This window comes from Euprymna scolopes, chromosome 37 (genome assembly GCF_053919585.1).
Source record: "Euprymna scolopes isolate OS-2025 chromosome 37, ASM5391958v1, whole genome shotgun sequence".
NCBI classification, from domain to species: domain Eukaryota; kingdom Metazoa; phylum Mollusca; class Cephalopoda; order Sepiida; family Sepiolidae; genus Euprymna; species Euprymna scolopes.
This window is the reverse complement of record NC_136518.1, coordinates 85680772-85694373: the sequence shown is the minus strand read 5'-3', so window position 1 is coordinate 85694373 and position 13602 is coordinate 85680772. Positions and strand designations below refer to the sequence as shown.

At 32.0% G+C, this 13602-nt stretch overlaps 1 protein-coding gene across 3 annotated transcripts in view; it reads left to right on the top strand.

The window, feature by feature from the left end:
- LOC145261273 (uncharacterized) overlaps nucleotides 1-13230 on the top strand; it is a 100441-nt gene extending 87211 nt beyond the window's left edge. For 2 of the 3 annotated variants that reach the window (XM_080119745.1, XM_080119746.1), the window contains 3 exons: nucleotides 1137-1256; nucleotides 3580-3672; nucleotides 12205-13230. In XM_080119745.1, coding sequence (XP_079975871.1) covers nucleotides 1137-1256; nucleotides 3580-3672; nucleotides 12205-12312 — 321 coding nt within the window. In that variant the 3' untranslated portion in view covers nucleotides 12313-13230. Of the gene's footprint in view, nucleotides 1-1136; nucleotides 1257-3579; nucleotides 3673-6163; nucleotides 6342-12204 lie in introns of those variants that run through there. The other variant, XM_080119747.1, reaches the window with a different exon arrangement.
- The last annotated feature ends 372 nt before the right edge of the window (nucleotides 13231-13602 follow it).

Here is a 13602-nt window from a genome sequence, read left to right as displayed (position 1 = left end):
AATTTACTTTTTATGAACATTGCTAATAGATAATATTTTGACCTATGCTTAATAAAAAAAGATGTGTTGAAATGGTTTTCATATCTTTTACTAAATATCTTAATTACCTCCCTTTGTTTTGTTTATTACTTAGTTTCCACAACAAAAACATGTATTCTCATTTATTTTGCAATACATCTTATCAAGTATGTTTCATAAGGTTATTCTATACATTTTAAAATATAGTCAACATAATTTTCTTAAATTTTTGAAAATCAAACATTTGTCTACAAGCCTCCAGTTGTACTTCTTAGTTACATTAGGAACTTAACTATAATAAAGAACATGATGGTATTAACACAATTATATTTATATATTTAAAACAGCATATTCTGACAATTTGATCTTTACTTTTATAATCTATAATTTTTCAAGTAATTTAAAAATGTTTCTAATTTCCTTATTTTAGAAGTGTAAAATTTTTATTTCTTTGCATATATTTTTGTCCTTTTATCCATAAACTAATTTCCATATCAGGACTGTCGAGTCTTTGTATACTTGTCTCTTCATGAGGACAGAGTTAGACATATGGTTTTTATTGTGAGCAAAATCCAGCTTCTCAGAAAGAGGCAATTTAGATTAGGACACAAATTAAAATTGCCCCATTCTAGGATTTTTCCTTCATTGATTGAGGAGAGAAATGATGAAGTATAGTATAAAAACAGATACTACACTTTGAATTATTTATTTGCAAGATAATATATACAACCTACATTTTGAACAAGCACAAGGTTATCAAAAGTTTGGGGGGAACATGAAGATTTCTTTTTTGTTTTCTATAATATATTTGTTTATCCTATTCTTAGCTAAAATCATTGCGGTCATCACAATATCACATTTACTTAAAGAGGCAATCGTACTTAAAATCAAAGTGTCGAAAAATTAAAATTTTATTCAAATATCTATGTTTGTACAAATTTGCTTTGATCCTAGACAAAAAGCCAGCTCAATTGTTCGACTCTGACCTTTGAAATGTTAAAAGTTTTGACTCTGCCTCAGTAAATAAATACAGAATATTTCCTTTTGTTTTTTTAGTGATTAAATCTATTCACCGCTTGTAAACTATTGCTGAAAAACGTTTGATTTTTCCTTTTTAGGACAGAAATTGTATTGCTAAAGGCCCTCCAGCTGTTGGGACCAGCGTGAAAGTAAAATGGCCAGATGGCGTTGTCTACGGTGCTGTGTTCCGCGGTCAAAGTTCGTGTGCAATGTACACAGTAAGTGGATGACTCATCAGTAACATTTTTTTTTTTATAAAGAAAACATAAAACTGAAAATTGTTTTAATCACGTGAAATTTTATTTTTATTCCTTATTCCTTTTTACTTATTATGACTCTTTAGAAATCTCTTACTTTGATCAATAAACACCCTCAGTATTGTGTGTGTGTGTATATATAATATGCTCCTATAAATTTGGGGGTTTTGTGCATTGATATTCATATTAAAAACCGTTTTTTCTATTTATTTAAAAAGAAAATACAATTTTTTTACATATGGGTCGTGGAATTGTATTCACTAGCAAAAGATCTAGCTAATTTGCATATTCTTTTAAACATTCATTTTAATTAATTCCCTATTAGTTTTATCGGTTTTCTTCTGGGATGATCATCTTTAGTTAACTATTACGTGTAATTATATTCATGCAGACGTTCTACATGATTTATACTTGCATAATATTTGCGTAAAAAGGTTATAGTAAACACACACCTCTTTCTATATATATTTATGTGTGCGTATATATATTTATTTGTTCTCTATTGATTATTATATTGTACTTAGTATATGGTAGCGATTTCAAGTTTTTTAAAAAAATGACTAGAATCAAAACCAAAAACTTTAGCACTCCAACCTTAGTGGTTACCATTTGAGCTATCATCAAATGGATAAGAAATAGGTAAAAATGAACCGACTTTAACATATATTTGCGTAGGCATACAAGAGCACTTTAAGTCAACTTATGTCTGCCATATTCCAATTTTTTTTTTTTTCAATTTTGACCCCTTAGGAACTATTTTTACTGTTTATATATATAAAACAACAATCCACAAAAAATGCATTCATTTGATCCACCTCGTGCTGTTCTGACCTTGCATCTTGGAGGAGATGCAGTTTAAAAAAATGAAGAGAGACATGGTTTTATAAATTAGATTTATATTTTTTTATATATCACATAAAATAGATGTTGAAATATTTTTTTGGTTTGAGATTGTGTTTTGTATTTAAAGAAATTAATTTTAATCATTTTAATTAAGTGTGAATTTTAATTTATTCAGAAAATCACTCCTCTCTTACAAAGTGCATGTCTATTACTTTCATCCTACATTATTTCGCCCCCATCCTATTTTATACAGTGTCTATCCACTCTTAACTTCTTTCACTCCTTGCTTAGTAACAGTCGAAAGTAATGAAACTAATTATAAAATAGAAGATTGGAATAGTTCATAATAAACTAAAGGGAATATCACCACAAGTAATAGCATTACTTAACTCGTAATTGGAGAGAAAGAGGAGAGCTGTAACTAACAGACTAATTTTAGATTTTGTCTTTTTGAGGACTTTCTGTGGAAAGTAAGTCGCCCGATGGGAGTTTCTAGTTTTAACCGATCATTTGTCCGAAACATTAGTATGTCCAGTGTCATAACCATGTAAATTTGTTTATATTAAATAAAATGCCTTGCTCTTTTATTGAGCAGTGTTAACCTCGTTAACTATTTATAACCTGAATTATGATGTAGATGATTAAAAAAAATATTAATTTTTGATGGTAGGTATTTGGCATCTACCCAGATACTGAACTAATGAGTACAAGGCATGTTTGAATCAATTTCCACTTTATTTATACCATTATATTCATTTATTTACGACTGAACAAATTCAACCAGGTCATAAAACATTCATTAGTTATCACTAGGGCTATGACAAGAGAATATTCTTTTCATTATTTTGACTCTCGAGTATATATCAATTAATATCTTATGTTTTTACATAGTGATATGATTCTCGATTGATTAACTGTGTCTGATATATACCCGAGAGTCCACACAATAAGAATATTCTCTTGTCATAGCCCTAGTTATCACTATTGAAAATCTTTTATTTATATATATATATATATATATATATATATATATAGTCTTTGAAATTTTTAACCTTTAAAACTATACAAAAAAATATTTTTTATCATTCGTTAGAAAACCATCTAGTCAGTAAGTCATTTAATCACCTGCAAGCACTGCATCAACTCGCTCTCGAATTTACTATAATACCAATAATTTATTTTTCAAGGGATCATCAGTTGTTTACCATGAAACACTGTTTATATATATAGCTTTACAAACTGACTTTTTTAAAATATAGGGAAAAAAAACTTTCTATCAAAACAAACGTTGATTAACTCGGCTTTCATATGATGATAGATTTTCAGCACAATATTTGAATATATTAGAAACTTAAAGTGTAAAACCTTTTCATTTTGTGAATTAAGTTTGTATACCTTTTTATTTTAATATTGAATGTTTTTTTTTGTGTTCTTTGTAAAGGTGGAGTTTGAAGATGGATCTGAATTGACATTCAAAAGAGAAGAATTATGGAAAGAAAATGAAGAGCTTCCTAAATCAGTCAAATCAAGACTGGTAAGTGTCAATTTATTTATTTTATTTTTTTTTGCCCTTGGAGACAAAGAAGACGTTGAAAAAAATATTTATGATATTACTATTGTTATCAACTGAGTATCAGCATTAACTAAGAAAATAAGGAATAAAGCTGAAACGACTGTTAAGGATAAAAAATAATGTTTATTAATTCAGCAATCGTTAGGTTGAGCTTTCAAGTCACACAAGATTTTATTCTTGTTTTTTATAGGAAAAACAGACGATTCATATTCTCCTTAGATATTATATGACAGTTATAAACTGTGTGGTTTCAAAAACGGAAATTTGCATATTTTTTGTTTGGGTAGAGGGAGCTACTGTGGTGTGCAAACTGCTGTTTCATACACAATGAAACGTTTTATAAAATGTACTGATTTTTTTTCCCCTTTGCAAAAAAAATACTTTGAAAGAATTGTTGATGGTATCGGGGTAAAATTTATAATCTCTTTTTTTTTTTTTTTTTTTTTTTTTTTTTTTTTTAAGACATTATACTAAAAAAATTGGTTACTTGTACAGTTTAATGAAGACATTAAAAAATGAAAATATTGAAAAAAAGAAAAGAAAAAAAGTTTAAATTGTACGTATCTGTTATGGAATGAAGTTCTCCGGAAAAAAATTTCACTTAATTTCATCAAGTAGTTTTTGTTTTACAGCGAAAAAACAATTTATGATACCAAGTAAAAGGTTCAGTTTTTAGGAAGAAAAGTTAGTTATTAAAGATGGGGAGGGAGTGTCGGCACTTTAACTGGAGTTGTCTCTCCGTGACGTTTATAAACTCCAAACAAAAATTAAAAAAAAAAAAAACAAGATAGCTGACTTCAACACGCTCTCATAAAAACGTGTTTTTCCGCTGGAAAAAAAAACTACTCAATCAAATTAAGTGAAATATTTTTTCAAAGATCTTCAGTCCAAAACGGATGCGTACAATATAACCTTTTTTTTTTTTCGATATTTCCCAAGTACCAGAAATTGTAAAATCTATAAACACAATAAACCAAACTAAACCAATAACTATGAATTAAATTTAATTTATCGATTGTAGACTGTTTATTGATAAAATATACGTATGAAACAAATTACTGTAGAAATTATTTCAAAATAAAATTTATTAAATATTTAAAACCATTAAGAACATCAAACATGTAAACTTTTTACCAAAATAAAGTTGGCATTAAATAATAAAAAAAATCAATCAAAACAAATAAATTTTGCCAGTGAGAGAAAAATAGATTGAAAAAAAAAAAAAAAAAAAAACAATTTTTACTGTAATGAAGATTGCACTAAAGCAAGTGAAATTTCTTATAAAGTCTAAAGACGCTTTGGGTTGGTGTGTTTTTAGTTTTATGTCGTTCAGTGGAAAAGCTGGCCTGAATCACTCGTGTGACAGGATGTTAGTTTGTCGCCCTTTGTACTGCCAATGAGGCCGAAACCGATTTATTCACTTGAATTGTATATTTGTTTACGACACTCCATATTCCTAAATGGTTAGCCATCTAAATACTCAGTTCAATGTTGCTTACTTTTGGTGATCCGATACAGTTTAAAGATTGCTATCCATGTTTGAAGATTAACAAGAACAATCTACAATTTTCTCTAATGGCGTTAATAATTGTTAATGAGTTTCACAATTAACCAATAAGATATGAAAATATTTGAATGTGTTATCTTTGCTATTTTTGTTAAAAATTTTTGTAAAATAAGATTCTTTTTTTTTTTCTTCTTCTTTTTAAACAAAGTGAGTTTTATAAATACTGTTCGCTCAACACATGTAGATCAAGCATTAAACCAAATATCCTGAGGACGATCGATATCAAACTATGTATTTAACAAAATATTTAAATTTAGTGTATGTGGTAATATGAGTTTTGGTGTAATTGTATGCATTCGAAATACAAAATAATATTTTAGATAGAAATGGATGGAATAAGAATTAATGGTCTGTGATTATGATTGTATTTGTTTAATTATTTATCGATTTGCTAAGGCATTAATCACAAGGTTTTAAAACGTCAGTGCACTCTGGCTTACAAAAAAAACGTCTGAGCAGTCCTGTTGGCATTTCCTAGTAGGTGTGCCTCAGGCAATTTATAACAAACTAAATTTTTTGAGAGAGAAAATAAAGCATAGGAGAATGGACCTCTTAGAATTAAGCAGAATCATTGCATAACAGCAATAAACGTAGACGTCATACAGATTTTGGCAAAACGTGATTCTTTCGTACGACATACGAGATGTAACCGAGACTCATTGGGTCCCAAATACTACTCCCTGTTTCTTTTACTTTGATTTTAATTTGTAATTTCATAAACTGTAACATATTTGTTAAAAGAGAACTTGAATGCCTATTAGACACTGTCTTTGAACGTTTAACGTCTCCCTGTACCTGCGTTCGTCAGAAGAATCTGGCATGATGATACTTTTCCCTACAAGTAAACTTTGACTAAATATTCAAAATCACATTTCGTATTTACAGCTCAAATAAGATCTTCTCAGTATGGCTAACACAAACTGGTTTTTATGCGGAATCGTGCACCTTCTCCAAATGATGTTACCTCAAGTAACAGATTAGATGAATTCTTCTGGAATCAGATAAAATCAAGAAACCACAAGAAAGATATAACATATTTAAATGATCAATTGGAGAAAGGAAAGTCATGTTTTCAACTTCTTTACTAACTCTGTGTTTAACAAGTAAAGGACTTTAATGAAATATTCAAATATTTATGTAATCCGCGGATTAAGGACTATCCACTTATCTAGTGTTTCCTTTTCAGATTAAATATGTTTTTAACTCATTTCAAAGTGTTTTTTAACATGTTTTATTAACTGTTTGCTCGTATATATATATGTATATATAGAGAGAGAGAGAGAGAGGTGAATTTTCTATATATTAGTGAAATACAGCCTTTTTTATTTTTGGATCTAGAAAAATTGAACTTCTGCTTAAATCACCTGTCATTGATAATAAATAAAAAAAACTTTTTTAATCGATTCTGACAAATAACTTAAGCTTTACCTTATTTTTTTTATTGCTATTTGACTAGTTTATTTTATTTTTTTTCTTTATTTCTCTCTCTCTCTCTCTCTCTCTCTCTATATATATATATATATATATATATATATATATATATATATATATATACAGTGATGATCATATTTATTGGCACGGTAAAATAAAAGTTAAATTTTGTCTAATAAATTCTAAAAAAGGGATTAAATTAAAGAAAATAACAAAGTATATTATGTATTTTTAACTGGCCTTTCCGATGCAGCAATCGGATTTTAGAAAAAATAAATAACAAAGGAACAACAAACATAATTGCAAAAAACCCTTGTTCAAAATTATTGGCACGATTTATTTAATAATCAATTGTATAGCCTTTGGCCTTGATTACCTTCCTCAGTCGCTTTTCATAGTTTACAACCAAGTTGTTGCACTCTTCAGTAGTAATTTTAGCCCACTCTTCCTGACAATAATCCTCCAATTGAATAAGATTCTTAGGCTTCCTTTGCATTACCCTCAATTTTAATGTTCTCCATAAATTTTCAATTGGATTAAGGTCTGGGCTTTGTGATGGCCACTCCAAAACATTAATATGATTGTCCTCAAGCCATTTCTTAGTCAGTTTAGCCGAATGCTTTGGGTCATTATCTTGCATGAACCACCAACGACGACCAAGTGAGAGCTCTTTAGCAGAGTCTTTCAGGTTTTCATCCAATATTTTAACATAATCTTCCTTTTTTATGCTACCTGTGACCTTAACAAGTCGCCCTGGTCCAGAGGCAGCAAAGGATCCCCAAAACATCAAACTGCCTCCACCGTGCTTCACTGTGGGTATGGTGTTCTTAGGCAGGAAAGCTTCGCCAGATTTTCTGTAAATATAAGACACTTTATTATGGCCAAATAACTCTATTTTCGTTTCGTCAGTCCATAGAACACGTTTCCAGAATGCAACATCTTTATCAATATGACGTTTTGCAAAGGCTAGCCTTGCTTTCAGGTGCATAGGCTTCAATAAGGGAGTCTTTCTCGGACGACATGCTTTTAAACCAGCTCTCTTCAAAACTCTACCAACTGTATGTCGAGATACATTCACTCCAGAGGTGCTCTGTTCATCAACAATCTCCCCAACAGAGATCCTTGGGTTTTGTTTTACTTGTCGAACAATTTTCCGTTCATCTCTTGGGGAAAGAATCCTTTTTCTCCCTCTACCCTCTAAACTCATAACGTGGCCTTGCGATTTGAACTTGTTTATTATGGCTCTAACAGTGGATTTGGGAAGGTTTAGCTTCTTTGAAATCTTATCATAGCCCTCCCCATTGGTATGGCATGCTACAACAAGCTTCCTGACGTCTTCGCTGTGTTCCTTAGTTTTAACCATGGTGATTGAAAATTATAATTTAGTCACTTATAATAGTTTAAATAAATCGCTATCTAAAAATTATCTGAAAAAAATTATTCACTGAATTAGCGTTAAACAAGCATAATATGGCTATAAAAAAGTTCAGAAAGCACGTAAACCGAAAATTGATTGATATTATACTGATACTAAAAGAAAAACAAAGCCGTGCCAATAATTTTGAACAAGGGTTTTTTGCAATTATGTTTGCTGTTCCTTTGTTATTTATTTTTTCTAAAATCCGATTGCTGCATCAGAAAGGCCAGTTAAAAATAGATAATATACTTTGTTATTTTCTTTAATTTAATCCCTTTTTTAGAATTTATTAGACAAAATTTAACTTTTATTTTACCGTGCCAATAAATATGATCATCACTGTATATATATATATACATACATACACACAGATGTTTTCTCCATGATAAAAACATTGTTTAAGTGCATTGTTTAAGTACTAAGTTTAGTAAGCCAAATCGATGCAGATTTTTAAAAAATAAACAAACATTTATTTGTGTGTGTGTGTGTGTGTATATATATCAAAGTACTTTTCGACATAATAATGTCTTTATCATATATACATACATATTCAAAACCTCTGGCCTTGATGGAGGGGAGACTGAGTTGGAGCAGATACATTGAGAGAATTGCCAGGGCCACTGCGAGGAAGGTGGGCTCTCTCTACCATGCTAGAAAGTTACTTACACTCAAAGTATCCTGTATCTCTACAAGGCCAGCATTCGCCCATGTATGGAGTATTGTTGTCACATTTGGATTGATGCATCTGCTACTAGTCTCTCACTCCTGGACAGGATTCAAAAGAGAGTCGCCAACCTGATAGGTCCTGAACTGTCATCCAAGCTTCAACTTCTGTCGCATCGATGAAATGTTGCATCTCTCTGCCTGTTCTACAAGTATTTTAATGGTAGATGCTCTGACGAACTACAAGCACTTGTACCCCCTCGACGTAAATACCCCCGACAATCAGCAAAATCCCACCCATACACAAGAGATCCCTAGATGTAAGAGAGCTTACTCTAATAGTTTCTTCCCCAGAACTTTTAGACTTTGGAATTCCCTTCCGGGTTCCTGTTTTCCCAACTGTACTGACATGTAGAAGTTCAAGTATAATGGGAACAGACATCTTGCTGCTCAACTCCCTACATAGTATCCCTGTAACTTATGTCCCTGATAGTAGCCCTCTACATCAAAGTGACAATGTGCCTTGTTTGGGGTGAAAGTAGAATAAAAAAAAAAAATTTTAAATCAAAACTTGCTGCTATGGTTTCAAATGATCTGAAATAACAGCAAGGGGAGACTGGATTCCAAATATTTCTCATATGTTATATCTCCCCTTTTTTGAAAATAGGGTACAATTATTAATATCTCCAGTATCAAATAATCTTTATACACGGCAAAATTTACTTTATGTATGAAAAACAAAGAGTGGAGATATGACATGAGAAATATTTGGAATCAAGTCACCTCTTATTGTTATTTCAGATAATTTGAAACCATAGCAGTAGGTTTTAGTCTCCCCTTCATCAAGGCCAGAGGTTTTGAGGAAATATCACATATTTTGTAATTCACATGCAAAACTAAGAAAACAAATGATTATGATTGAAATATTGGTAAAAGTGCAGCATCTTTCCATCCACAAAAAATGCTTTAAAATTACAACTAATTTAGGTTTTCAGGGAACGAGTAATTTCAATGATATGAATAAATTGTAGTTTTAAAAAGTAGGGATCACTTTTCAATATTAATTTATCGTAAAATAAACCTCCACTTTATAGTCAACATGGCCATAAAGTGGGTGCTTATTTTACATTAAATTAATATTGAAAAGTGATTCGCCACTTGTTTAAACGGTAATGTGCAACGTTAAGGGCAAATGTCACATAACCCACTACACAATTCAGGTCATTAGCTTTCCAACAAACCTTCATTTGTTAAATTCTGATCAATAGTCACCAAGATTTTGAACTTATAATATTGTCCAAAAAAGTGGTGTATATGGATATATCTATACTCGTAGCCAAATAGAATTTTGAAATGCTCATGTCTTTGGTTCTATGGGCTGAAACTACATGAGAATTTGCAGGCTTTTTGAAGATTATAATACTATTATATGGTTAAAATTTATGACAATTGGTTAAAAAAAAAAAAGCCCTATGTTTTCAAACCAATAAAATATGCCCAAATTTGCCTACTTTTGTATATATAGTGTCCTAGCAGGCCAGCTTTAATTTTGCTGCTTCAGTTGTCTCCCTTGTGGCCTTGCCAGGCCACCAATATACACTTTTCTTTGTTTTCTACTTTCTTTTCTCTTTTAACAGTTATCTTTGTTAAGACTAAGACCATGAAGGGAGGAAAGGAGTTAGATGTCTTTTGTCTTATCAAAGAATGACTTCCTGTCTCCTTATCCAAATACGCATTCTGTGTTTTTCTCTTAATTTTCACTTAAAACAGATTGGAGTTGATTAGAAAAAAGTCATATTTTGTTCTCCTCTCTCTCTCTCTCTCTCACACACACACACACACACAAGGGCTTATGACCCACTAAGCTGAGAAATTCATCTCTTGGGTATTTTTGCTGATGAACCAATGCTCTGTAAGACATGAGGGGAAAAACGAATGTACACATATCCAATGCAATGACCGAAAATTTAGAAAACGATCTTCAGTCTGTCGTGTAATGAGACCATAAATGGTTGGTAACATTTAATGCTGCTAAGACTAAGCTGCTTTCCTTTAACAATTAAAAAAACTTTTTCAACCACCGATTACCACTTGAGAGTTCATTGTTTAAACTCCTCAGCTTAATATTCACAGACAATATGAACCAAAACAAATACATTGAAGACATTGCCAAGGCTGCTGCAAAGAAGGTGGGCTCCCTCTACCATGCTGGAAAACTACTCACACCTGAGAGTATTCTATATCTCTACAAAGTCATCATTTGCCCATGGATGGAGTATCGTTGCCTCATCTGGGCTGGTGCATCTACCATTAGTCTCTAACTCTCTCTTGGAAAGGGTCCAAAAAAGAGTCTCCAATCTAATAGGTCTTGCACTTACACCTCATCATAATGTTGCATGTTTATTTGAGTAGTTTAATCGAATGTACTCTGATGAACCCATAACACTTATGCCCCTTCAACATACATAATTCTGACTAACCGAAGCAAAATCTCATCCTTCACTGTTAAGTTTCCAAAATGCCAGAAAGTCTTTTACTCTAATAATTTCTTCTCTCAGACTGCTGAACTGTACTATCATGCAGAAGTTTAAATGTAATGCTTAACTTTTCACATAGTCCCTTGTCGACATTTTAATTACATTTTCACCCCAAACAAGGCGCATTGCCACTTTGGTGTAGGGGGCTACTATCAGGGGCAGCAACTACTGGTGCACTATGTTGGGATTTGGGCAGCAAGATGTCGGTTCACGTTGCACTTGAACTTCTGCATGTCAGTACAGTTGGGGAAGCAGGAACTTGGAATGGAATTCCAGAGTCTAGCAGTTCTGGGGAAGAAACTACTGGGGTAAAAAGATCTTTTACATCTAGGGATCTCTACTGTGTGGGGGTAGGATTTAGCTGCCTGTTGGGTTTGTCGAGGGTGTCTACGTCGTGGGGGCACAAGTGTCTGCAGTTCGTCAGAGCATTCACCATTAAAATACTTGTAGAACAGGCAGAGAGATGCAACGTTTCGTCGATGGGACAGAGGCTGAAGCTTAGATGCCAGTTCAGGGCCTATCAGATTGGCGACTCTTTTTTGAACCTTGTCTAGAAGTGAGAGACTAGTAGCAGATGCACCGGCCCAAATGTGACAACAATACTCCATACATGGGTGAATGGTGGCCTTATAGAGGTACAGGATACTTTCAGGTGTCAGCAGTTTTCTAGCACGGTAGAGAGAGCCTACCTTTTTTGCAGCGGCCCTGGCAATGTTTTCAATATAATTGTTCCAACTCATGTTTCCTGTGAACATAATCCCAAATAGTAGTCCCTTTTATGTCCAGGTGGTAAAACTGGATCATTTGGAGTTGTATTTTCTTTTTCTTTTTTCAAAGATTAACAATTTTTTCTTTTTTTTTTTTTTCTTTTTTTTCAGTCGATTGCCACTGAGCGCAAATACGATATTTTCTACAATAATGACCTCATCACTAAGAACCGTCGTCCAAGACCAAAGAATCGGTCATTCTCCATTTATGCGTTATAAATGGAAACTACTCCCCTTCAACCATTGAATTTCACTTTGTCCTTCCCTGTAGAATTTTCATCAATTCTTATTTAATTTTCAACCCCGATCAGAAATTAAATATCAATTCTAACTCTTGTTTCAAGCACTGATTTGCTCATTTGTTGGACAATATAATTTCTACAAAAAAAAAAAAAAAAATTTTTTTATATATACAGGAATTACTTTGGGAAAGAAGTAGAACAAGCTCTACCTTAAACGGGCAAAGGAAAGGTTTCTATCCCCATTCTCATCTTTCCTCCTTTTTCTCTCCCAAATGTAAAAGGCAGCAACATCATTTCCAAATCTCATTGACTTGTACATGACCTCATGACCTCCTACACCACCCCCATCCCCACCAACACCTCTGCTGCTTCTTTGCATAGTATTTTCTTTTTGCGTGTATGTGGTTAGGGTGCTTGCATTCTCTCCAACAAGTTAATCACGGGTTCTATCCCACCACGCGCCACCTTTTTTTGGCAAGTGCCTGAAAAATCATACTCCACAGGTCAACCCAATCCTTATGAGTGATATTTTGGTACAGTAAAATCTATTCTGAAGTTGTCAGACAAAAGGTACGTTATATGATCGCTTTTTACCATACAGCACCCTAACGATCTAAGAAGGGTTGTAGAACTATTTACCATCTTTTTTTTTTTTTTTTTTTTTAGTGTATGCGTGCTCATATGATAATGTGTGTATGAGTGTTCTTATATACGAATGTGTGCAACTGTATGTATGTGTATAGGTTGACCAATTTTCCACTTTTAAGAAATTATATTTTTTGTTTCATGATGATATTAAGATTCTTAAAAGTGAAAACAAAATTCCAAATTTTTTTACAGTAAAAAAAAAAAAAAAAAATTCAACAGTTCTGAAGTAGAAAAAAAATGAAATAATTCTCAAGATATTAAAAGATTAATTAACACGAGTGAAAAATTAAAAAAAGAAAAATTTCTTTACAAAAGTGAAGATTAGTTTCTGTGCGAGGATATTTACAGAGTCTTAGCTTTGTTGCAGATGAAAAACATTTTGATCTTGTTTGATGAATTTATTTGAGAAGGCCAAGTGGCAGATGTTCAGTTTTCAGAGATTTTTAAAAGAAATTGCTGCAATTATATTGAATACCATTTTAAACCATGCCTTGGCATAATGTGTTGAAAAATAAGTGAAAATATTTATGTGTACCATATCTTTTACCAAACCTTTTTGTTTTGTTTGGAAACTGATAAGTTTCCACAACAAAAATGTATTTATCTTTCGACACATTCA